This window comes from Lepidochelys olivacea (assembly GCF_965140295.1).
Source record: "Lepidochelys olivacea isolate rLepOli2 genome assembly, chromosome: 23".
NCBI classification, from domain to species: Eukaryota; Metazoa; Chordata; order Testudines; family Cheloniidae; genus Lepidochelys; species Lepidochelys olivacea.
The window spans coordinates 4718501-4746065 of NC_140433.1; the positions used below are offsets into that span (position 1 = coordinate 4718501).

The 27565-nt window shown below is 43.1% G+C and overlaps 1 protein-coding gene across 1 annotated transcript in view; it reads right to left on the reverse strand.

Annotated features, from left to right (window-relative positions):
• Positions 1 to 3916: 3916 nt before the first annotated feature.
• The window catches only part of ARHGAP35 (Rho GTPase activating protein 35), a 110066-nt gene continuing 86417 nt past the window's right edge, over positions 3917 to 27565 (reverse strand). The window contains exons 4-7 of the mRNA XM_084612468.1: positions 19080 to 19157; positions 15485 to 15616; positions 11031 to 11136; positions 3917 to 10379 (exon numbers count right to left, since the gene is read on the reverse strand). Of these exons, the coding sequence (XP_084468594.1) occupies positions 10019 to 10379; positions 11031 to 11136; positions 15485 to 15616; positions 19080 to 19157 (677 nt within the window). The 3' untranslated portion in view covers positions 3917 to 10018. The remainder of the gene's footprint in view (positions 10380 to 11030; positions 11137 to 15484; positions 15617 to 19079; positions 19158 to 27565) is intronic.

The window sequence follows — 27565 nt, forward strand, 5'->3', positions numbered from 1 at the left end:
CGTGGCTGCAGTCGGTGTGCCAGAGAATGTGAAGGCCCAGGATTGGATCGGGGCCTTGCTGAAAGTGTCACTGAGCGTCCGCAAAGCCAGGAGTCATGAGACTGTCTAGTCGGAGCAGGGTGGAGCTGGGGGTGTGTGTGGAGGGGGGCAGGAGGAACAGAACAACAGATCTCGCCCATAGATGGAACGCGCGATACCAAGCAGCTCTGGTGTGGATCACTGCCTGGGAAAGACCCAAGGGCAAGGTTTGAAGCCTGGTATTTTGGGCATACCAGGTGCCCCAGATGGTGGGAGTAATGGGGAGGGGGGACGACACCCAAAAATTATCTAACAAGAAAAATCTATTTCCAATAACTGTGTGTTTTGAGCAGGAACTCTAGGAAAAGCTGTGGACATGGAGGGGTTCCGTCTCAGACCATGAGAGGCAGTCAGTCCACACTGCCCCCTATGCCCCTGGTTCAGAGCACAAGGAGGCGTTGTGAGACCAGACAACGTTATTGAAAAATCGCCTGGTCTCAGGCAGACAGAGCACACCCTCCCCCCCCAGTGGCTATCCATAGGGACCATCACTCAAAAAAAGAAGTGTTCATTTACTCTATTTAAAGCAAACATTTGTGGCTTTTAGCTAAGGTTGCTCTGCATTATGATCCTTTCAGAGCTCAAATGAAAGATGTGTTAGACTTGAGTCTAGGACATCCCTAGGGGAAAACTCAGCTGCAGGAACTAGTGCTGGTGGTTCAGTAGATGGCCCCGTCTTCTCAGTCAGTCAGTCTTCGGGTATTGTGACAACAGGGGGTTAGGAGTGCATTGGAAGAACTAATCCAGGGCTCTGGATGCCCACTGAACACCCAAGGTCACTTTCTCCCTGAGGACAGAGTGGTCAATTCCAATGCAGGCGATTCCATTCTCCTTTCCTTCCTCATGCCGTTTCGATTGGATCCAGCATCGTAGCCTCTCCTTCAATACTGCCTTACTAAGCTGCTTGGCCTCTAGGTGCTCATGCTCAATAACTGAGCACAGCTGAGACCAGTTTCAGGATTTGGGGTGCTGCAGAGACCCTTTGTTCATTGCAGCCTTCTGGTACCATCAAAATGTTTCAGGGTCTCCTCTCCTCCCCTATAAAACTGAAAATATCCTCAGCATTGAAACATTCCCATGAAACATCCCAGTTTCCACAAGTCATTTTCCAGCAGCAAAACGTTCCATTGGCCAGTTTTCAGCCAGCTGGAGTTTATATTGCGTTGGCTGCAGGTATGATTCCATGCAGCGGAAGGCAGCAAGGATACACACACACACACTCACTCTCTCTCTCACACAGAGACACTCCACCCATATAGGCTTAGAAACTTTTGATTTCCTTTCCCAGGTGGGAAGAGGAGTTCTGTGTAGCTAGAACGCTTGTACCTTCCACCAACTGAAGTTGGTCCAGTAGAAGATATCACCTCACCCACCTTGTCGTGCTCACGTTCTGTTCCCTTACAAAGAAACAGCTGCAAGATCCTGCCCTCGCACATTCCAGGTGGGCCACTGAGCCACCCTGCTGAGGATGGCCCATGCAGGATCATACCTCCTTTCCCCTGCTGCTGCTTCTGTGGCCACTTTCTCACTTTTCCTCTGAAATGTCAACAAAACCCATAATGGGCCCAGACCCCTTGGGTGAAGCAATGGAGATAGAACAAGGAGCATTGTCAGGTAGAGGCTTCATTGCCCGTTCTGTCCCACCCATAGCACAGCACTGTAAATATGTGAGAGTCCATGCCTGTGGAGATGTGGGTTCAGTACCCTGGTCTGCAAGTATTTCTACTAAAATTAGGTAGAGACATGTATCCCCAATAGATTTAGTGCAATAACTTTGAAGGAAAAAATGTATTGCTGGTAATACGAGTTTTTCATCCAAAACAAAAAAGTTTAAGCCCCAACAGGATGCTGATGGATACACTCTTTATGTGCAGCTCCTTACACATGAGCAGCAGTAGCTAATGGTGGATAAAGACTTCTCCATTAGCAGTTACATTTACACCTACCACACCTCTGTTTCTGTCCAGCCCTTGTGCAATGCCAAAACCCAGCTTGATCCTTTAAAAAAAAAAAAAAAAAGCTTTGGAAATTAATATACAAAAATACTTAGCTGTGCTACGCGTAACATACCTGACTCAACTCCCCTGAAAGCGGCAGTACTGGTAGTGGGTAGTTGATAAAAGGGTTTGTGGAGAAGGGAAAGTTAAAGGGGGGCAGCTAAGGTTGCCTTGGGTGTTACGGTAAGGCGTATGCCTCCAGGTGACTAGGGATTATGGACTGTTAGTGGCATAACTTTTCACGCCCTTGCCTGTGAATCAGGTATGTGGTGTAACTGCTTCATGACAAAGTTTGTGTATGAAGAGAGACAAGCCTTCCATTGCCAGTTTCCTTCATTTTTTTCTTCCTGGGAGAAACTGACCTTTCACTTTGCAGGGTTCCAGTTAGACTTTACAACGCAGAGCCGCCCCCCTCCCCTACCCGGAGGATCGGGTGGCAATAAGTGTTCTAAGGAAGGGGGATACATGCACCTAGAGGCACTGACCCCTCAGATGAGATCATGCTAAATACACCTCTCGCACCTGAAAAGCCCTACCAGCCAGCACCCCACCCCAACCCATCCCCACTGTTCCATGGGGTGGAAGATGTTCCTTAGCAAGTCCAGCTCAACTGGCTCCCAGCACTGGGTGCAGCATAGGATTAGGAACTGGAGTGCTTGTCTCCCTCCCAAGGAAGGAACCAGTGGCAGAGAGCAGAGGCAGGCATAAGGCGACTCTTTTCGGAACATGAAGATAAATTAACGGCAGCAGATTGATACACATGCACCTGCAGCAATGTAAGGGTTAAACCATTGGTGGAAGGAAGGTGGGGAATAAAAAGGTGAACATGTTTAATATTTTAATTAGCGTCATTTACCAACCAAGATCCCCAGCAGAGCTTCCTTTTAGTGACACTGGAAGGTTTGCACTAGGCTCAAGGGAAGAATACAGCCGCCTCTATATGTAGTAACGACAGGTAAAATTTTCTAAATTGCTTATATGACTTAGGAGCCTAAACCTTAAATCGCTTGAAAATGGGACTTAGGAGCTTTTGAAAATTACACCAAGTTCTAGTTAGTAAAGTTACTGATCTACTCAGCAGCAAAAACCAATGACGTGAGCAACTTTTAGGACCAGTTATTTCTGCCCTTTGGTTATATAGCCATCTGTGTACAGCAGTGGCATGTGCAGTTGGGCCTAAATCATTTTGAAAACCTGGCCCACAGAGTCATTAGTCTCCATGGTCAACACTCCCCACAGATGAATGGGCCAGTTCTCACATCTCAGAGCTGTGCTCAGGCTGTTTTTACCAGCACTCCTTCACTTCAGAGTTGGACTGTTATCTTCACAATGTACGCAAGGGCTACATCTGTTTCTGAAGAAAAAGCTTACTATCCAGTGTGAGATTCTCTTCTTCAGAGGAGCTGATAAATACAGCAAGCAGCTCAGGAGTTTGACACGCCAGCTCCAGACAGTGTGGTTTTCCCCCCTACCATAGCACACCAGTACCGTGATACTCAAATACAAACAAAAGGCAGGTTTCTCCAGGACTGACCAAATAACCACCCTGTCCCCCCGTCGGTGATTTGTTTCTGATAGACATTTAACTTCCCTATGCCTGCACCATGAAGCCTGCCTTGGTGGGCTGTTGGACAGCCTGCAGCGACACTGCCTACCCTCCAGAGCAGACAAAGAGAAACAAGACAAAGAGGGGAAACCACCAGAAGAAACTGCCGCATGGGTTGGTTTTGGAGGGATCTCTTTTTTTTTTTTTTACAAGATTGATTTATTAACTATGATACATATCACGTAAGGCCTTTAAGTTTTTACACCATTCCCATTGAGACAATTACAATACTCTGTAGCAAATACATGATTTTTTTTTTTTTTAAACTCAGCAGAAAACGGGCCCTTTGGCCCAGAGCTTTAAACATTATCATGCACTAATTGGATTGGCCCTGGAAAATACCACAAATTGTTAAAAATGTCCTTAAAAGAAGCATAAAAGGAAATATATTCTATCACCAATAACTAAAGGATGTAGCTGTTAGGCCCCTAAAAATACAAAGAAATAACCGTTATACTTTTCTTTACATACAGATCTTCACTTTTTTTTTTTTCCTGCAAAAAACTTGTTTCGGGCACATACTTAGCTGGAACTACTAACACATTTTAATACCATTAATAGGTTTTTTTTTTTCTTCTTCTTGAACTCAAAATATTTGTTAATTCAACATATATAGAGATCATTTTACATGTGAAAATACAAGTACCAGAAAAATAAGCTGGGTGCAGTACTAATCCAACTTTTCAGGACAAGTTTTATTCCCATACAATTTAAGAGACAGATTTTTGTTTTTAAAATGTACACAGGGAAAAAAAATAAGGATTTTTTTATTTAAACAATAACTTATGTCCTGCCTTAAACTAAATTTAAAATACAATATTCCTATTGTATTTCAATTTTACAAAAAGGGTTTTTAAACCTAGCAATAAAAACTAGGACCTATTACACAGGAAGAGGGGAAGAAAAAAAACAGTGGGAGCTCTGCAAATCAATGCAGCGCTCTGGGTTAGTGTGACAGACAGACTGAATGACACATACTTGAATGAGGAAATGATTTAGGGAAACAAACTGTACGTGACTGTACAAAAAAATCAGACTCTGGACCACAGTTGCTGAGTCACTGAAATTAAAGACGAATAATCAGCACAGCAATTAAAGTGGAAGTGGTTAAAAAATTCATTACACCACTCCGATGACTGTTTAACAACTATGAAATGTTACAGGTATAATCACTGATGAAATGTAATTGCCAAGTATAAGAGCCGAGCACAGCTGAAAGGAAGAGCTGGCTACATGTCCGGAAACGCTCCCTAGTGTCCGATAAGCATCCTTCTCCAATTCTCTTCAATCGGGTTCTTTTAAACAAGTGACTTAAACCTCAGCTGCCTGTAATCTATTTAAAAGGGTTAAATTTTACTTTAAAATAACACAGAATAGCAAGGCTCATGGATGCTCCGAGTTACACAAGAAAGGAAAAACAGAATCACAGAAAAGCTGGAGAGCATTGGATTAATGAAGCAGGTCCTAAGCGCTTCCAAAAAACACATGAAGAAAACATCCATTTGCCTGACAAAACAAATGAACACTTTGGAAGAAGTTTACCGCTATCTCTATGATAGGGACCATAGACTACACGGGCAGGGAAGCAGACATTTCCAGCCTCTAGCAGAACACTCCCCTAGGGAGATAAGCTGCACACTGGATTGCTGATTTAGCCACATGGTGAGCACACAGCCAAGACAGTTTTCAAAATGCAACTAGAAGCTAAAGACTTTTCAAATTTCCACCCTTCAGTGCCTACTTTTCCTCCGCACCCTTCCCGCCTGCAGTAGGAACAATGCTGTTCATGGAACACAACCACATTACTCCGGGGGGAATTCTGCGCCACTGTGCACACACAGAATTCATGTGCCATGCAGAATGTTTTGTCTCGGCAGAAAATACATTCTGTGGACAAATTCTGCAGTTATGCCTTTCTCCCACCAGGGGTCACTGCTGCTGTGCCACTCCTGGGCAGGAGCAACCCCAGCTGCTGCTAAGGAAGAGGAGAAGCTGCATTCTTCACAGTGCCCTGCCCATGGGGCCAGGTCAAGAGGCACAGGATATTGGGGGACGGACAGTGTGGGGCACATGGGGGTGCTGGGGGGGTCATAGATTGGAGTTCAAAAGGGCTAGCGGGGGGACAGACTGGGGCAGAGGCTGAATGGGAGGGGAGATGCAGTGACACATGGAGATGGGGAGGGGTGATGAGGGTACAGGGACACATGGGGGAGAAGAGGTGGGTGAGTGGGGGTGCAGTGACATATGGGGACAGGCCAGATGTGTAACTGAATGAGACAGGCTAGGTGTCAGCCAGCGTCCACATGTGGGAGGCTCCCCAAAAATCCTCCTCTCTCCCACAAAAAAACCCCAAACCCCATTCCATACTTTTCCCCACCCACATCCAAGAATTCCCCAAGTTCATATCCAGGCTCCTTCCCCACAATTACTTCCCTCTCCCTCAGCTCCTCCATTTGCCTAGACTCCCCCAAGTCTTTGCACTGCTTCTGAGGGGTTCGGGAAATAGATTTCTGTATTGTAGTGTAAATGAATGATTACTCAAAGTTCTGTATTTATATGCCTAGTAAGGAATCTATTTGTCAAAAACCATTTCTTCAATCTTTTTGTTATCCGTATTGTTACAGACATACTTGTGGTATTTTGAAATAAATTACCAAAATAATTGAAACTGATGTGATATTATGTTATTTTGAAAAATAAAATATGCAGAATTTTAAAATATTGTAAGCAGAATTCTTAATTTTTTTGTCGCAGAATTCCCCCAGGAGTACCACATGCATGATGAAGCCAAACATGCACTTCTTGTCTGCTCTAGAGCCGTTGCCTCCACTGTACAGAAAAACCACATTCCCCAGAACACAGAGAAGTCTTGACCATTTGTAAAGCACAGGTTGCATGAAAAGGACGTGAAAAACTTAGTGTGTGAGATACAGGCAGAACGTTACTGCTCTGGGAGGGACAGACAGTTAACGCCTGTCAATGAGAAGCAACCAATCAGGTGCTTTGCAAACAGGTATATGCCAGGTGATTGGAGACAATACGTTCTGCAAAAATACACCTCTTTCCCTTAGGGTGGGCCTGCTAGTCTATCTTCACAGCAGGCAACTCCAGGGTCTTTCAGGGTAGAACAGAAGTAGATAGCAAATCCCGTAGGAAATCAATCAGCAGTGTGTTTGTTTTTTAAAAATGAGGTACATTATTTCCATCCTATGGGCAAAAGCAGGCTCCCCTTCTGCATCTAGAACCTCAGACTAGATCAGTACAATTACAATGGCTGAGCCCTTCCTACACCCCCCCACACCTCGCTGCTTCAGTCAGCAATATACACAAATTGAGGACAAAATCTCAAGGCCACAGATGGGTGACTGGGTAGAACCAGCCTCTGCACAGTAGAGGAATCCAGGATGGGAGTTCCTGAGACTAATTGCTTTAATTCTCAGGCAGAACAACAAGAACTGATCAGTGCCTCGGGGGAAGAATGCACTACCGCTCTGCAGGGAATGGGATTTTTGATTTTTTTTTTTTTTTTTTTGGTGAAGGAAGGGGTCCTGTCCTCCCAACATCCTCAGACAGGACGGCTCTGTTCTGAGCAGGCTTTGGAAAGAGGTACCAAAAAGCTGTCTAGAGAGAAGTTTAGCATCAGACCTACAGAAAGGCACGGAAACAAACCTTCTTACACAAAGCAAAATGACCCCAAAGAATCCAAAGGAAGAACACCAAAAAAAACCTTTCCCACCCTACTGCCTACAGAGAAGCAAGAGAGTCCAACAGAGCACAGATGGGTCCTTATTTTATGGTGAAAGGTTTGAAAGGAATCAGCCTTGGGCTTCAGATCTCCTCCACTCAGAACGTTAGCATCACACATACACAACCTAAGGGCTTTTGGGGAAGGGAGAGGGTTTACGGTCTAAAAAACCATCATCCAATATTTACATAAAAGCTTTTGTTTTAAAGCATGAGAATATAAAACTCGGAGGAATGCTATAAGAAGTACTTTCAAGCACATTATTTTGTCATAGGTATAACTTTAAATGCAGTTTTGTCAGTACATAAATAACCCAGCTTATTTATAGGAGGGATTCAATTCACTGAGAGCTGGCTCTGCATGCCAAAGGGCATAAGGAGGGCAGGGCGTGCTTTGAGGCTATGTTTGTTTTTAATTTTGTTTTTAATTGCCTAGATATAGGGACTCAAACATCCTTGAAAGATAAAAGATAGTGATAAACCACAGATCCCATATTAAAGTGCGAGGAGACACAGGAGGATCTTTGTAGGGATTTCTCCCATTGGTACCATAGAAACTCCAGTTAAAAACTGCCCTATGTTACTGAGGATTAGGGAGGCCACACAGAGAGAGGAGATGGGGAGACAACACAGGTTTAAGAGGTGATTCGCACACACAGCAGCGTACATGTGGAAAAGGAGGAGGAGGAGGAAGGTGACATGCGCACACGACAGTCTAGAGGGGCCAGGGATAGGACGGTAGGGCTGTGGGCAGGACCGAACGACACACACACAGAGCACATGCAAATAGAGGTGAGGGAGAGGACAGCAGGTACAGCAGTTCAGGTGCCAAATTAGCACTTTGCATATCACATAGAACTAGTTAAGCCTGCACATGCTTTTCTGTGGTGGCACCATACCAGGGATCCAAGTACAGATCCTGCAGGCAGGTCCGAGAGGGAGCCTTGAGAACCTACCATCCTTTTCATTCATGCACAGCTTTTTTCCCCACCCACTCCCCTTCAACGTTCACGCCCTACCTTTCTTACTAATTTTGTGGTATCAACCAGCAGCAGGTGTTAATGCAGTGAATGGCCACCACCCTTTGTCAAAAAGCCAAAGTGTGTCACCTAACTGCTACCAGCTGGAGATACAAGGAGGGCCTGGAAGGTCATCCCTCTCCCACGATGCCATCAGGCTGGCTACAATTTTTTTTTAAGCAAACAAAATCAGAGCCTTGAGGGGACACCAGTAACGTACTCCACCCTCCCCGTTTAGCGGTGATACTCACACCGAGTGTTACCCACAAAGCCAGAATGTCCTCAAGGTTTACAGAGGCTTCAGCAGCCACCCAATTGCGGGCTGCTACAAGTGTCTTACTACTGCAGTCCCTGCCATGGACAAGTTAGCTGCAATGCTGTCCGTGCCTTCGGAGCCCTGTGACACACTCCAGACACACGCTTCCCTCACCACTTCATTGCACAATAAGTGCTGGACTGAAAAACATTTCCACTGACAAAAGAAATAAGAGTTCTAGTCCCACCACCTGCCCCCCACTCTCCCCATACACAGTTTAACAAAAGTGTTTCAGTAACAATAGTGTTGTAAAGGAATCAAAATCCAGCTTGTCTGATAGTAAACATCTACTGTGTTTCCAAACCTCTCGTCCTGTAAGTGCTAATGCCAAATTCTACCAGGGTGAGAGATGTGTAGTGATTTGTCAAGGAAAAGGCAAGGCTAAGCTAAATCAAGGGCAGCCGCACAAGCCTGAACTCTCCTAAGGAACCTGCTGCACGGTAGTTCTGCTTCCAAGGAAAAGGGGCCATTGATCTGTGCCACATCTCTCAGCTCTTGATTAAAACCAGTGGATGGTGGGAACATGTTCGTTTTCCAGTGTTCCTTTGTTCTGAAGGGAGATTCCTCTCACTTCCCACCCTGGTCATCAGTTAAGTCAGAGAAAGTTACATTCTAGCTTTGTCCAAACACAAAGCTGTACTTGTTATAGAGATATTGGGTCCAGACCTGTGGCGATGCAGCTTTCAGAGTAGCTACGCTGATCTCCTAGCAGTGAGATTGTTCCGAGTGATGGTCCCCATGATCAGTGAATTCTCGCTCTTTCTTTTTTTAAAAAGTGTTGGATGAGCCTCAACCATATCCTGTGGAACGTGTCTGCGTGTTTCTGTGGCTCTGCACTCTGGCAGGATCTTTCCCGTGCACAGGCTGAGGGTGTTGCGAAGAGTCAGTCAAAGGACATGTTCTGTACAAGCAGCCAAGTGGACAAAAGCAATAGATCTCAGAGCCCCAGACTCAACTCGGTAGTGTTATCATGAATATAGGCTGGCTTGGATCAGAACCAATCACACTCAAAAGTGCTTCCCCCCCACCCCACCAAACAAGAGAAAGGTCCAATGTCCTCTTCAACCCAGCCCCAGGCACCAGTCTGGAACGCTCAAAGTTTGTGCCTGATGCCCCTTGTTCCTGCTTTTTCAGACTGCCAACGCAGCTGAAGTTTGCAACAGGGTGGTAGAGAGAGGGGGACAGCAGAACCCTGGGTTTTCTTTCCAATCTCCACGCTGTGTGAGAAAAGACCAAATCTCCTTTCTCCCACACCAGTTCACAGTGTATGCTGCTCTGCTTGAAGCTGGGGTGGGAGAAGAGGCTGGAGAGGAGACTGTGGTGATGGAGGAGGAGTCTGTGGTGGGGACGGCTGAGTCATCACAGGTGTGCTGGATAAGAAAGGTGTGCTGGCAGGAACCGCTGACGGAGAACTGGGTGTAGCACTGGGGGGCTCGATAATTGGTCGATTGTAGAAAAAGAAGGGGCACTGCTGGATGAAGAGTTCAATGATTGTCTGATAGGTGCGAGTTGCAGTGAGAGCGTCCATAGTGCTGAAGTCAGGTCTCATCAAGGTGGGCCAGAAGCAGATGGAGAGGTTCTCGCTCGTCATCAGATTCATTCTGTTGTTATGACTGACCCTGCAACAGACAACAGAGAGAGGCCGTGAGCACAGCCTGTTCACAACAGGAAGAACGCTCACATATCTAGGATGTGAAGGGTACAGGGAGTAATCAGTTGGCATCCAACTCGTCCCCTTTACAGCATTATCCAAATTCCGGTGGACTAGGAAACCATGCTCAAAAACAAACCCAAGCTATCGTCATGTGCCTCCTGGGAGAGCTCTCCTGCTTCCCTCCCATGGGTAGTGCAGAACGGATGAATGCAGGCTCCCTGCTGACTTCTAAACTCTGCAGCACTAGAAGTGACCCTACACATCCAGAGGCAAGTGACATCCTGAGCAGAAACTAAAGGAGTTGGAGAGATGCGTCTCTAATGTAGGTTTTCCCCACAGAATTCTGCTAGCTCTGATGTAGCAACATTTATGGAACTTAATTAGCCCCCCTGATAAATGACATGCCCACTTAATTGGGACAACTGCCAAGGAACAAATTCACTCCAGGCTGCTTCCCTACTCTATTACAGCTGCTAAATAAGTCAACATTAGCTTAATATTGTTCCAATGCTTTGTACACAGCTTATGTTAAGAAGCTGCTCATGGAATAAAAGGGACAATCTATGTATCCAACCACTACCCATGGTCATACAGAAGGAAGAGATCTTGTACATACTTGTTCAAATGAGAGATGACATATTTGAAGACCTCATAGTTCTCCTTGGGAAATTTCTTCAGCACCTCTTTGAGCGCATGTAGTTTCTGCTCTCTGTCATTAATTTCTGTCAAAAGGAAAAAAGCTATGAGAATCAGGAATTTCTGAGGAAGTGAAATGCTCATGTGCCTTTGATGAGCTGATTAAATACAACTCAAAGGCCGCCAGCAGCAAAGAGAACCTGCTCAAACATATGGATGTGAATCCCACTGGTCTTCTCCAAAGAGCCAAGCATCTCAGGGAATCTGTTCAGACAAATGTCATCCTACTGTTCAATCCAAAAGTTTACCATCAGCAGCTAACCCTAAAGCCACGTGTACTTAAGTGTCATGCCACAGATGGTGTAGGATAGATTCACCCTTTAAACGCAAATATCACCACATACGGAGAAGTGCTACATCCTACTTGGTTCCATGACCTCCAGGGTGCAACAGTGAGGGAGCAGATTCATAGCTCAATTAATAAGACTTCCCTATTAAGAATACATCATCCTTGGTATACTGCTGTATTGCCCTTGGGGAACATAATTACCACATTCGTATCTTCCTTTTCCATCCAGTACATGGCCCAGAAAAGCAGTCAAATAGAGCTGTGTATGTACCTTTGAGTAAAGCATTATCAAAGACAAACACCGGGCACAGTCAGATAAGATTGGCATCCCAACACTGGATGAACAGGGATGAAAACTTGAGCACCAGGCTGGTATTTTTGATATCAAGAACATGTAAGAAAAGTAGTCCTTGTTACAACTGTGTAAGTCTCCTTCTGCACATCAGACCATAGATTGATACAGAAGGCTGCTACAGCTCTGGGTGTCTAACTTAGACATGCCCAGAGAAGCCGGGAGGGCGGAGAGGGTGCTGCAAGCTGGAATAAGCCTGGAGGCTGACAACACAGGCAATGATCTCCATCTTTTGGATCTCCATCTGGCCTTGTACCCTACTGGCTCTAGGCCACCATTCTGAAATGGGGAGGAAAGCAGCACTGGTACTATGTACTTCCCTACCCTGCTCCTGAGCATCCTGAACAGGTCTCCAGTGCTCTCACTCTCCTTCAAGGACAGGGCGGTGACTGGTACCTCCACCATATTTGATCATCCATAATGTACACGTAGCTTTCCAGAATAAAGGGAATAGCTTGAGCCTACCTCCCCTTTGCCATTATACAACACAATTAAGGGGAAGAGAGGATTTACAGGACACCCATATTTATCCCACTCTAGGTATAACCTCATCCTCTACAATCAACCTGAAGTTTCAGATATGAGCAGTCACCCACTGCTGCTACAAATCATCAGTCTTGTTTCAGAAGATCCTGCTCTGGTGTTGAAGAGTAGAGGCGCCTAACAGCAAGCCAGATGATGTGGCCGAACACTTTGAACCTGGTTAGTTCCCGGATGGACAGCTTACCTAGGAACTGGCTGGCTTTAAGGGAGGGTTAGGGGCACTAGTACTAATCCCTGCAGCAAGGAGACAGACAGGACCCTAGACAGGAGCAAGTTGTGCTCCTCACTGCCAGTAACTGTCCCTGATCTCTAGCATATGATTTCAACCCAGCCAACCTATATGGGACTGGGAACCACTATCGGAAGGCAGGATGGTTTGAAACCAGAATGGGCAGTAGTTGAGCATTAGGCTGGAAGAGGGAAAGAACTGATCCTTGGGAGCAAAGGTTGGTGAAGAGAGGTTTAAACTGAAATAAGCATGTCCCATCTTCTGCACCAGTTTAACTAAATTGCTTTAGAATCACACCTGTAAAACCACATGAGTACATGCTACTCTGCATGTACACAAGCTGTTGGTGATTTGGAGAATTCTCTCCCCAAACCATCGGCCTTCACTAAAAAACTCTTTCAAAAATAATTAAATGGAAGGAAAATATGATCTTCCACTACACTGAACTGTTAACTGACAATGGTGTTCCCTGGACTCCCCCACCAAGCCCAGCTCAATACCTGAATGTTTATCAGATTTCACATGGACGAGTGTTTTATAGTTTTCCTCAAAGGTAGACCACATGCTGCTTTTAAATATCCATGAAGGGTAACATTTGGATGTACCTGGCGCCTTCCTGGAAGCCAATGAGGCCTGTCAAACATTGTTCTGGTTATGTATTTACTATTCCAACTGTGGCTGTTTGTGTACTAAGATTCTGGAACAAAAGTATCCCATTGCTGTTAAAAGTGATTCAGCAGTACCAGGTAACAAAAGTCCCTTCCCCTTCACGGGGACTATCAGGATAATCCATTAATACTGTCAGGTGCCTGGATATGGAGATTGTAATTAAAATAAATATGAAATATACAGAAGGGAACTGAGTTAATGAGAATCTGTATTATTCACTTAAATTCTCAGCCTTAATATTTTATTTGCATTTTCCCCTCCATCGAATTGTATATATAAATTCCTGTTTGTGTGTGTACGTTTGTCTTGCCTACCTCATTTAATTGCTCTGCTTAGCCCTTGGGTAGATGTATCACAAGTTAAAATGCGCAGGGCTGTGCCTCTAACACACTTAAAGATGCTGTGAATATCCGTGAAAGGGCGGTACCAATAAGGAGGACACTGAATGAAAAGGGAAATTAAATACACCCCAGGTTCTTGCTGTTTTAATGAGCTGTCTTCACAGCAGAATCAACTAGGAGGATATGCATGTTTTAGAAAGGCTGCTGCACAAGAATTACTTGATTTTTCTTGCCAAGATTTCTTAAGTAAAAAAAAAAAAATGCAACAAAAGATGCGGTGTCAGCAATTCCCTCACACAATGGAATTTTTAGCATGTCTTTATCTTTTCTGCCTCTAGATGGCGCCATGGCAAGGCTATCCTTAACAGACCTATTTGCTTCCAGCAGGCTGAGAGCCCCTAAAGATAACTGCCAGGAGAGATCCATTTTCCAGCTGAATCTATGGCTCTCCTAGCTTAATTAATATGCATTATTCCAAAGGCTCTTTCTCTAAGGACACTGGTCATATTAACAACCCCTCACAGCTTCATCTTAAGGATAGGGGAGGAGGAAAAGAAGTGTACTGAAGGAGGCAACTACACTCTGTGGGGGGACAGACTCACTGTGTCCATTTAATCCTTTCCTCGGCATGATGTCCACTGCTAGCATTAATGCCCTCAACCACTGGTGATGGAGTTCTCTTCCCTGACATTAACCCATTTACGGAAACTTTCAGCCCACTGGACTGTCAACTAGTGTCTGGAAACCCAAGTTCAGCACTGAAAGCATTTATAAACTCCAGCTGATCCAGGAAGAAAAGCTATCTATGGAACATCGAGACATTAACAAGCAGTGGTTGTGTATTACACTGTCTCCCTCTATTTGTGGCAAACAGGAACATGCTCTAGAGACCCAACTGACTGTCAAGAACCATCCTTTAGGAGTCAAAAAGAAAAGGAGTACTTGTGGCACCTTAGAGACTAACCAATTTATTTGAGCATGAGCTTTCGTGAGCTCATGCTCAAATAAATTGGTTAGTCTCTAAGGTGCCACAAGTACTCCTTTTCTTTTTGCGAATAGAGACTAACACAGTTGTTACTCTGAATCCTTTAGGAGTGTGTATCATCGGACCCAGCTCATACAGGGCAACTAGAACCAGATATAAAATCACTGGGTTGGGTTGCAGGCCTGGCACATGAGATACCAACCGCTATAATGTATTAACTGTCGCAGCGTGGGTTCTGCTGTGAGAAGACTACTTTGGATAGATCAGGGCTTGCCTACTGATAGAGATCATGTATTGACCGGGCAGCTAGACTGAAAGCCTTGCTCAGCCCTAAAAGGTAGCAGCTGCCTTTTTGGCATGTGAAAGCAGTGGGTCAATGCCCCCGACAAGCAGCTAGAAAAAGAAATAAAAAACAGAAGGAAAAACTTGTGCAGGGGCTAAGCTCCAGGCAGTTTAGCAAGCTGAGAGACGAAGGATTCACCCTGCTGAGGTCCAAGGAAACTGGCTGCAATTTTGGATTTATACCTGCCCAAACAATCCTGACTTCAGGACCCCATTGCGTCCCAGGGCAATATAATTGGAACAAACAAATTTCCAGATGTGCCCAAGTTCTGTATTTGTGTCTCGCAATCCACGTCCTAAAGAACGTGATGTTCTAGACAGAGGATAAAACAGTATGATTAGGAAAGCACCACAAATGTCTCAGCTCAGTTCTTGCTCTAAGTTCTACAAGCGGAGACAATTATTACTGTTGTCATGATGACAAAACACAATACGGACTAAGTCAATTAAAGTTAGAAAATTTGCAATTAAAGCCAACGCACTGCCGGCACTACGTGCTCTGCCACTATGTTGATGTATTTCAGACAGGAGAAAGCAGTTTCCTATAATGCCAGATGGACAGAAGAATTTGGAATCTTTATGCTTTGAAACAATGGTGTCACCCATTGCCTTGTGCATACTCACTGTGGGCCTCCACCAGTTCAATCTGCATATTGTACGGTACCAGGGGATCGGGCAGTTCTGAGAAGAAGCTTTTCATGGCACCAGCCACAGTATTCACTGTAAAGTCCTTCTCTGCCAGGTCTAGATTGTGATCTACAATGAAAGCATTTAACAGTTAAATCTCAGCGAACACAAGACATGCAGCTGCTGCAGTGAAGCAAATGACATACATGAGATCCTGACAGGGAAGAGATAGAAATCACTTGGCGGACTAAAAATGAGACTTAGAGAAAGTGTTGAATGTAGAGGGCCTATGTGACAAACAGCTAAAACACATGTCTTGCACAGAACACAGAGTAACCATCCCCTGCTGTTATGCAAAACTCCAATCCTTTAAGACGACGCTCATTTGACTGCTAGCTAAACAGAAGCTCTGAGGGGGCAATTAATTTGACAGGTCCAGAAAAGGGATAAAGGAGTCCTGACTTCCAGTTTTACTCTACCCAGTAGCAAATACTGCCTGCCATGAACCTTTTGGATCTGGCTAATGAGATTACTAATATTCCTGCTTTGTCCTATTTTTCAAAGCCACCTGCAGTTTGTAAATTCTTTTCTGCTAATTTATCTATCTTCTTACAGATCCCTCCCCCAAAGCAGCTACTGATGAAGAAATTCAAATGTGACATCATTGCAGTTAATGTCTGTAGACACCTTTAAAATGTTAACAATCATGCAAGGTGAGATTATAAGAGTTTTGCTCTATCATGTCACCCTATAGTAGACATCATTGTAAAGCTCGTTTGAATCCCTAAACTTTTCATATGACTAGAGCTACATTTATTCAGTTTTAAGACACTTTATCATGTTTAAAGTCCTAATTTGCTTTTTCAGACAATGTCCCCAGCCGGGAAATAAACAAAATCCCAATGGTCAGCAAGGGCCCTGGAAGAACAAAACGGTAGGACTTACAAAAACACTGGAAATTTAAACACTGGTACACAGGAATTAGTTGTTTCATTTATCTGCACTAAATAAATCTCTTAAACACTTTGTTGAAGGAACATGTCAAACAAGAACTCCTACACAGAGTGGCAAAACCTCATGTGAATACATTAATTACTAACAAGTGAACCACTCACAGAACAGTGTGGAAAGAAAGGGAGAGACTTAGATAAGGGCAAAGGGAAAGTATCAGACAAGATGGTCTACAGAGGCCAGAAGCAACAAAGACACACCATAAAAACTGCCAAATGTACAGGCTTTTGATGTCCCAGAGCCAGAAAATCCTATTTTCAAGCATTATGGTACATATTGTGATGCCATGAATTTAAAAACTAAGGCAGGAATTGCAAGGTCATGAATATCAATTCTGCCTACGCTACAAAAATAACTGCAGTTAAATCCGGTTGTCACCCAAACATGTTATAACACGTTTTCGCCTCACTTGTGTCATCAGAAAAGACTTGCTCTGTTTGAAGGGACATAGCTAACTTAAAACTCATATTACTGACAACCTTTCCCCTACAACTGTTCCAAGTAATACCTATGATTACTGTCATTGAAAGATTAGAGAAAAGATATTTCTCATTGTGTTTTTCACTTTGCTTACTTTGTGCATTTGACAGCACATTGCTTCTATTCAGTTTCACTGTTTCCCCTGAAGTTAGTTTCCCAGCTATCTGTGGGTCTTCCACATAGCAACAGAAGAGAGAAAATTAAAAAATAAATGGTTATTTTCAAGGACCTAAAGTCTGTGCGGTACTCTGGCATCCCCATCTAAATTTAAACATGGAAGTTTAGTTAAATATGAACACAAATAACAATCAGTATGGTCGTCTCCATGATAATTGTTTTGATTATAAATTTATTTTATGTTGTATCAACAGTTTAAGTTTTGAATGTGCTGAAAATGTGTGCACTGACAATACAAAACTGGATCGCAATAGGTGTCTGGGACTGATGGGAGTTGGGTAAACAACAGGTGGGGCTTTTGGCATATGGGAAGACATGGGAGGCAGTTTGGGATTGTGGGCTAAATACAACAGCTGGATGTTTCTACTAAAATTATCAGACCCAAGCAGTGAAACTGTAGTTTAAAATTATTTTGCTTTGTGTTTCAGAGTTAACCCCTATTAAGATAATGGAGCAGCTCACACCTCTGAGGTCTTGTCTAGATTATAGGTTTGTTTACACAACCTGGAACCAAAATATCAGTCTGTTTTAACTCACACCCTCATCTATTTTGGTGCAAATCTGCATGTGGACACACTTATTTCAGCTTAAGAATGTTCTATTTTGATTAATCCAAAAGAAGTGTGCACCCACAGACTTGAGTCAAAATAAATGAGGGTGTGAATTAAAACAGATTGGTTATTCCAGTTCCAGATTGTACCCTATGAAAAAGTGTTTTTAAAGCTAAATTAATCATCATAGTTTGAAATCACTTACCACATAGCCTAGATATAGTTAATACCTTTAAAACCATGTTAGCTGGTACCTAATTAACTGTAGGGTGTTAACGGCATTAAAACTATTTCTACACTGGGTATAAAATAGGTTTCAGAGTAGCAGCCGTGTTAGTCTGTATTCGCAAAAAGAAAAGGAGGACTTGTGGCACCTTAGAGACTAACCAATTTATTTGAGCATCCGAGCTGTAGCTCACGAAAGCTTATGCTCAAATAAATTGGTTAGTCTCTAAGATACCACAATTACTCCTTTTCTTTTTGGGTATAAAATAGAATTTCATATCATGTTAACAGACATGATTTAAAATACACCTTTTACCTGTAGACTAGACAAGGCCAGAGGGCAGTTTGCAAAGCCAGAAAATAGAACCTTGCATTGATTCACACTTGTTTCACATCCACGAGGTCTAGAAACATCTTTTTAAAAAATGAAATAAAAACATAAGAATGGCCATACTGGGTCAGAACAAAGGCCTTCCAATAGTGGCCAATGCCAGGTGCTTCAGAGGGAATGAATAGAACAGGTGATCATCAAGTAATCCATCCCCTCTTGCCCGTTCCCAGCTTCTGGCAAACAGGGGCAAGGGACACCATCTCTAGCCCTTGTATTCTAGAGCACCATCATCCCTTTTATTCTAGAGCACAAGTCTGCTTTAAGGGGTGGATTGTGTGGCAAGTTCTACAGCTGGGGAAGCGCAGCACACACAGGACCCTGATTATTTCAACAGAGCAGACATAGCCTAAATATTTTGGGAAGAACAGAGTATCAACACAGCGTAACAACAGTTACAGCAGCACTGGCTGATAATTTGGCTGATTATCACAATCTGATTGCTCAGGTTTAAGAAATTAGAGCAAATTCTCAATCAGTCAATGAACAAATATTAAAGAAAGCTGTGCCCATTACATCTAATCTGAATTAAACTCATGGTCATATTCAGACCTCTCAGCTTTCAGTCCAAATGCCAGTAATAGTTTAAAAGGTGATTACAGAGGCCCGGACCTGGAATTAAAACAGATTGCATAAAAATAAATCATTTTGATTTGGACTAGACTAGATGATGCTAAGTAAATTAAAAAAATATATTTCCTATGCTACTGCCACAGCCAAAACTCCTTTGCCCAATTACAGCAATAGGAACAGACATTACCTTGATCAAACTGTCTCTGCAGACTCTCCATCTCAGATTTGTTTCCGCTCACACGATAGATGCCTTCAGTATTCAATCCTAGTGAAACAACAAGGAAACAAAAAGTCAGTGCAAGGACTGGAATCAGAAGGGTGCAACTTTGTGGAAGTGTTATCTGGATGGAACAGAATTCTCTGTCTACAAGGAGGGGAATGAATGAGTCAGTGACTCCCATGTCACAAGAACTGGAAAGTGGTGCACGACTTTTATTCCTTAGAACGAGCAATATGTTCATAGGTATTTGGAATCTGGCTAAAGGAAGAAGCTACCCTTCATTGCTCCCTTCCTTACTACCATCCCAAGGACAAATGCCTATATACACAGAGCTCATTCAGTTCTGTTGCAGTAACCTCAGCATATACAGAAGCAATTGGACACAAGAGGGCGAGGGTGATCACTTTTGCAATGCAACTAGAAGGATATGCAACTCTTGCAATGAATCTATGAGCAGGGAAAACAAATGTCTCAATTTAGCCATCATTTTAATTGATACTTTCTGAGAAGCCCACGTTCAGTGAGATAAAAGCAGAGAACCTGTCTTATGATACACAGTACATTAATAGTATTTGAATCTGAAGTGCAAAGGATTTATTCAATATACAGGGCATCAACTGGACAGTTTGAAGCTTTTAATTGCTAAAGAAGTGGACTGTATCAGGGTCTCATTTCACAGAAAGCAACTCACCTCATCAGAAAAGAAAACTGGGTTAATAGACCAGCCCAGAAGACCATAAAATTCAGGGCTAGACACAAAAGAATCAGTGTCTGTTCACTTGGAAAGAAAAACAGGAGCAGCTGCCACCATGCGTCTCCCTGCGGCTCAAATTCAAAAAAGCTTGCCATTAGACAACGGGGCTTATTAAGGCAAGTACCTGTTTAATGTACACATACAGCAAGAAAAGACAGAGCCCCATCTCTCTGCCTTTAATCGGAAGCTCTGCTTTTCTGGTCCTTGCTTACACTTTTCTCAGGCTACGTCTACACTACCGCAGTAAGTCGACCTAAGTTACGCAACTCCAGCTGAAGTCGATGTAGCTTAGGTAGACTTACTGTGGGGTCTACACCATGCTGGGTTGATGGGAGACACTCTCCCGTTGACTTACCTTACTCCTCTCAACCCTGGTGGAGTACAGGGGTTGACTGGAGAGCGCTCTGCCATCGATTTAGCAGGTCTTCACGAGACCCACTAAATCGACCCTGGTGCATTGATCACTGGAGTGTCGATCCCGCGGTACTGTAGACGTAGCCTCAGTTTGACTCACTAATGATGGACATACCCAAACTGTCCAAAGAGGACTTAAAATTGACAGTAATGTAGTTCTTAAGATTTGTTTCTGGGCTTTGCCGTACTATAAAATATTGTTCACATTAAGTGTTCCCCAGGAGATGCACTTTCCCCAAAGATTATTGTGCTCTGCTTCTCGTGTTTTGTTACAACCCCCAGCCCATGGTGAACCATCACGTCTACAGCACCATGTTCCCAAGAAATAGGCAGTCTAGTCAGGGACCCCAGTCCTAGTTCCATTGTCATATAAAGTTGGAGAGCCACAGAGAAATCAAAGCAGGTATGTGCAAACTGGAAAAAGAAAGCAGTGAAAATATGACGAGCTGTTTAAAAGCCTAGTATGGTCATTAAAAGTCTACATGTGCCCTAGCTCCTGTTAGCAAATCTGACCTCAATCATTTCTGTCACACCAAACTCACATAAAGCCAGCATCATTCTTGCCTTAAGTAACACTAGTACTGTCAAACCTTACAGCAATACTAAGCAATGAATGCACGAAACAAAAGGAACATCAGAGCCACAGACATTCTGGCAATTTCTTTCTTTCTCCCCTCCCACCCCAAAACTTGTTGCTCAGACATGTAGATGGAAAGGGAATAGACACTACGGGACTGCGAAGACTGCAGATGGCTTCACAATTGTTCCCCAATTAATTTTTTCTGACATAACATTACCACTCAGCACAAAGAAAGATGAGTAATTCCTTCTCTTAATGATCGTCCACCATAGCCGCTAATAAGAGGAAATGGCAAATTAATTACCAGTAGCTTAAAATGAGAGGCATAATACTGACAACATATATAATTTGAAACAAACATAACTTGTAAATTCAAATCATCCCCCTTCATGACTGAGCAACACCAATATTTAATGTAGGCAGTGATGTAGCTGTGTTGGTCCTAGGAAATGAGAGAGAGAAGGCGGGTGAGATAATATCATTTATTGGACCAACTTCTGTTGGAGAGAGAGAAGCTTTCGAGCTTACACGGAGCTTTTCTTCAGGTCTGGGAAATACACCCATGCCAGGTCTACACTACACTCCCACTTACTTCAGAATAATTTATGTCATTCAGGTGTGTGAATAAGTCACACCGACCTAAGCACCAGTATGGACAGCACTATCATGCTGACATAAAACTACCACCTCTTGCAGAGGTGGATTTATTATGCCGATGCAAGAGCTCTCTCCCGTTGGCATAGAGCGTTTTCACCAGACGCTCTACAGCACTGCAGCTCCGCTGATGTCATGCTTCTAGTATAGAGTCAGTCTCACTGTCATAGCTAAATATAAGATGGTACAGACAGTCTAGCATAAGTAGTTAACATATTTCAAGTCACCATTCAAGGTGAAGTGGCCCATGAACATTAACTCCCAGCCATAGAAGGGGGGAAAATGCTGTGTGTGTGTGTGTGTGTTGGGGGGGCAGTTTAAGTTATAGATTGTTGTAATAAGCAATAAATCCAGTGTGTCTATTCAGGTTTCAGAGTAGCAGCCGTGTTAGTCTGTATCTGCAAAAAGAACAGGAGTACTTGTGGCACCTTAGAGACTAACAAATTTATTTGAGCATAAACTTACGTGGGCTACAATTTTGCAACAGAAAAGCTTAAAAAACAGACTCCAATGAGAAAATGCTGAACTTGAATTAATATGCAAACTAGATACCATTAACTTGGGTTTGAATAGAGACTGGGAGTGGCTGGGTCATTACACAAATTGAATCTATTTCCCAATGTTAAGTATCCTCACTCCTTCTTGTCAACTGTCTAAATGGGCCATCTTCATTATCACTACAAAAGTTTTTTTCTCGTGCTGATAATAGCTCATCTTAATTAATTAGCCTCTTACTCCACCTTTTCATATTCTCTGTGTGTGTATATTATATATAAGAACAGGAGTACTTGTGGCACCTTACAGACTAACAAATTTATTTGATATAATCTTCTTTCTGCATGTCCCATTCTATGCATCCGATGAAGTGAGCTGTAGCCCACGAAAGCTTATGCTCAAATAAATGTTAGTCTGTGAAGTGCCACAAGTCCTCCTGTTCTTTTTGTCTCTAATCAGTCCATGATTTTTAGTATCTAGCCAAGTTATGAATTTAAGCTCACAGGACCATCTTTTGAAGGTATTATGTGGGTTTCCTTTGAGGATAAGGACTGAGAGGATGAGGACTCTTCTGGTCTTCAAACAACCCCCCATGCTCTCCAAGCTCGTCATCAGAAGCAAATGCCCCACAGACCAGGACCACTAACTCAAAGCAGCACCAGATCCTGCCAAAACAGCACATGTAAAATCTGTAGCCATACTTCCACTGCTACTATGCTCTTGATGAACTCTCACAAAAAAATTAATAGAAGATAAAAACACTATCATTTGGGGTGAACACTTTTGACAAAGCGATCACTCTATATCTGACATCACAGTCCTCAACGGAAACCTGCATGACACCAGCAAAAGATGAGCTTGGGAGCTTAAATTCATAACTTTGCTAGATACGAAAAACCATGGACTCGAGAGACATTGGATTTACGGCTTATGCTAAACAATCTGTTCCACCTGTACTTCGATATGGCACTGAGTACGTCTCCCAGACCTGAAGAAAAGCTCTGGGTAAGTTCAAAAGCTTCTCTCTCACCAAAAGAAGTTGGTCAAATAAAAGATATGACCTCATCCACCATGTCTCATCAGTATTTAATAACTGACTTAATATTTCCTGCAATCCACTTCCATGTTTATTTTATGAAATCCTGTTTTACACCAGCCACACAGACATTACAAAGCTGTATCATCAAGACAGGCTAAACATCATTTGACCTGAACTGAACAGATTAATATCAACCACTAATTTCATATAAGCAGAAACAAAACCTAGGAAGAAGCTGCAAGGAGGAGTGATGGGATGGGATCTGAGTGACTACAGAGAATTCTTTCCTGGGTGTCTGGCTGGTGAGTTTTGCCCACATGCTCAGGGTTTTTAGCTGATAGCCATATTTGGGGTTGGGAAAGAATTTTCCTCCAGGGCAGATTGGCAGAGGCCCTGGGGTTTTTTTGCCTTCCTCTGCAGTGTGGGGCAGGGGTCACTTGCTGGAGGATTCTCTGCACCTTGAATTGAGGACTTCAGTAGCTCAGACATAGGTTAGGGGTTTATTACAGGAGTGGGTGAGTAAGATTCTGTGGCCTGTGTTGTGCAGGAGGTCAGACTAGACGATCATAATGGTCCCTTCTGACTTTAAAGTCTATGACTCTATGACTTTAAAAAACAAAGCCCTGTCTACATCATTGGTAACATGGGTGCAACTCCATGAGTTTTGGCAATGTTGGGAGCCCTAGCACAGAAGGGCCACTGGCTGCAAGCAGTGTTTTAAGCATTATGTTAAGTAACACCTGCCAGAGCAGGGCTAGTCAACGCAATGCTTAAATCAGTGACAATTCTAGCAGTCTGCCTACAATAGTTTATTTATATGTTTCTCCCTGTGACAGGGACCATCTTTTTTGTTTTGTGTTCGTACAGTGCCTAGCACAATGGAATCCTGGTCCATAATTGGAGTTCATAGATGCTACGATAATACAAATAATAATAATAATAATGTTGCTCATCACTGAAATACCCAAGTAAACTTCACAATTTATTCTAACAATACCTCAGAGATGGGGAGGATCATTATTTTACAGATAAGGAACTAAGGTAGAGAGAGATTAAATGACCTGCCCGATGTCACAGAGAACGTCTGTGGCACAGCTGAGACTAAAACCCAGATTTTTCTTGTGCCCTACTGTAGCGTTAAAACTCCAAACTATTCCTTTCCTTCCCACTAGGGTTCCCAATCTTGCAAACATATGTGTAGATAGGGCTGAACTGGAGAGACAATACTAAGGAAATCCACAGTTTATTCAATATGGAGTTAAATAAACTACAGAGAAATAACTACAGAAGAACTGTATGTGGGAGCACCATCATTCACTGAATTTCTGCTTACTACCCATGCTACTTTAGTATTTCAGTCTTGTGCAGTAAGGGAAAACATGGTTTCAGGCTACAAAATTTCTCTAACTCTTCTCCATGTCACGATTGCAAGACTCTTAGGTATGGTGTGTACTGTACAGAGGGCACTCTTGACCAGACGTACTGGAAATGGGCACGTGCAGATCTCTGTAGGGTGAGACCCGCATGCAACCTTCAGGAATGCATAATCTTGGGGAACACCACCACCGAGGACTTGTCTGTGTGAGGGATTTTTGCACCAGTGGACCGACATATACATGCAAATCCCCTGAGCAGCTACACTACAGCAGTGTAAGACAGGGCTTGCATTTGACAGAATTACTGGAATCTAAATATGCAAAAAAGCAGTAAGATTTATTCTCAGACATATGGACATGAATTCTGTGAAGAATCAAAAGAACCTGCCTACATACAAAGGCAATAGATTTCCCAAGATATGTATGTACCCACTGCATGAGGAGAGGATCAAGCCATTCATTTTTAAATGAAACACACAGAATGAATGGGTATCTGAATAATGGAGATATAAATCCAGCATGGGGTTTCTATGATAAAAAGGTAAAGCTTTTTTAAGGGAGATCACCAGAAAGGGTAGAACAACAGTACTATAACCAACATGATCATTACAGGGTCCAAATTCATCAAAGGTTTCTAATGCTACCTGCCTTCTGCGCTTGCCTTCTTCTCAGCAATCAGACGATCTCTGGGTCACCCACCTTACTGCTCCTAACAATGCCGAAGGTATGCTCCAGTAGCACCAACTGGTGACCTCTGGTAATTCATGTAAGTGGCAACATGACTTTCACAGGTTAAAATCTAGTCAGGGCAGTGAGTGACAAGATTAAAAGATCTGTGCTGTAGTGTTTTCAACAGCACAATTCATGTATAACCTCACTTATATGCTTGCTCCCCATTAGTTATTGTCAATAGCTGTAAGAAAGTGCACAGATAATGGAAGTAAGGTGAGAATACAAAATGACCAACATCCTGAAATACTAAGAAGTAGGAACAGCTGGGTTTCTCACTCTTGCTGTCAGATTCTCATCAGTAACATCTGACAACAAAGATATATAATGAGCCCAATGTGGCTACAATGGGATATCTTGTGTGGTTACACCTACCACAGACTGGCTGCTGAGAGCCTTCCAGTAGAAAGGACTTTAACATTGCGTAAGTGGCATTCCCACCAGCAAGAACAAGAAAAGAAAGACAGCCGTTATTTTCAACGTAGTCCTTAACCAGAAGCCCAACCAGCTAATGAATTCCAAAGAAAAAAGCTGGTTGGGCTTTCCAAAGAGATTTGTCCATTCTCGATAAAAGATCTTTTATTACATGAGCCAAATCTTAGAATCAAGCAGTGGGAAAAGTTAATTAAGGTAGAACCTTAATCTGTTTCACAAAAGAATTTTGGATAAATATGCAAATATACCTTGCTCCTCTAAAGCACTTAATTCTTCCAGCTGACATTTCTACAACCAGAAAATAAGATTCACATACAATACACTAGCTACCAAGAATCAAATGACTCACTGGAGACCTCCATAAATTTTGTGACATCCATGGTGATAATATTCCATGACAATCTAGGTTTTTTAGCAGGACACGTTAAATATGAAAGAAAACTTTAATAATCCAGGTAACTAGAAATAAATCTGGTTTCTCAATCTGGGAAGGCTTCACTATAGGCCTTTACTGAAATGTACCCCTATATCTGAAATGTACCCCTGTGACAGAATCATCTTCTCCAGATCATCACTCAAAGAAAAAACAAGGCATTAGGCATATTAGTTAGCGACTAGAAAAATTATAGCGAAGTCAGTGTTCTGAGTACCACCACGCAAGAAGCACTAGTACAGATGTGTTTGTAGAGTCAGGAAAAAGAGCACAAAAACAGAGGATAATTATATACATAATACAATTTAAGGGAGAAAAACATACTACATATGTAGGATAGCATCAGGGCAAGGTTCATGACATTTAGGGTCTCTAGAGCCCTTAATCCAGCCTTGGAGAGAAAAAGCAAAGAAAATTCAAGTTAAATTAGTTCTGAAAAAATATAGCAGCACAAAACAATATAAATGAGAACAAAACACAAAATGCACTTGGTGAGTGATTTTCAGAACTAAAAAGAATGAGCTACGATGACACTGGACTGGTCGGAAAACCCAACTAGGGCCTGTGAGCAATTAGAAACAGATTGCTAGAGCAGCTTCAGTGGTTGACAATTTCTGGGTTTCAAATTCACCAAAAAGCAGTAAACACACTATAAAGATAAAAGAACTATTACTTACCTCACAGTAACTACAGTTCTTCAACATGCATTGTCAACTCTGGGTGTTTGTGCATCCCACTCGCACATGATCAGATGTTTTAGTCAACAGAGTCTGTTGGGACAAACCTGTGCTCTAGACATCCTCACATCCCTCACCCGAAGGATGGAGAAGGCCCAAACAACCAAGATGGTCTGCAACACTGGATCCTTATGCAACCGCTTACAGTTGTCTGGGAATTGTCTGCTGACATAACCTGTTAGTAAGTCTGAAAACCTGGAAGACGCAGGGCCTTCAGCATGATAAATACTCCAAGTACAGAGCTGAATGGTCTCCTGACAGAGAGCTGGTGATCTGGCTACTCCCTGCCTGTAGACATAATGTACAGCTGTGGTGTTGCATGGGGATCCCTGGAGGAAAGGTAGAAATGCTTTGCATACCAAATGAATGGCTCCGAGTTCCAGGACATTTACGTGCAGACTAGCTTCCTGAAGGATCACATCCCCCGCATTTGAAGGAGCTCAGGTTGGGACCCCTATTCCTCAGTGGAGGCATCAGTCACCAGTGTCTTGGTTGGAAGAACTGCAGAGAAGGGTACTCCCTTGCACACCTGAAGAGGGCATTTTCACCAGTTTAGCAAGGAGAGACTTCTTGCAGGACTGTGACCATCATATATCCATGTGGTGTGTGGTGCCTTCTGGATAGATATGCTGATTTTAACCACCTTTGTAAGGAATGGAGTACTTGTGGCACCTTAGAGACTAACCAATTTATTTGAGCATAAGCTTTCGTGAGCTACAGCTCACTTCATCGGATGCATGCTGTGGAAAGTGTAGAAGATCTTTTTATATACACACAAAGCATGAAAAAATACCTCCTCCCACCCCA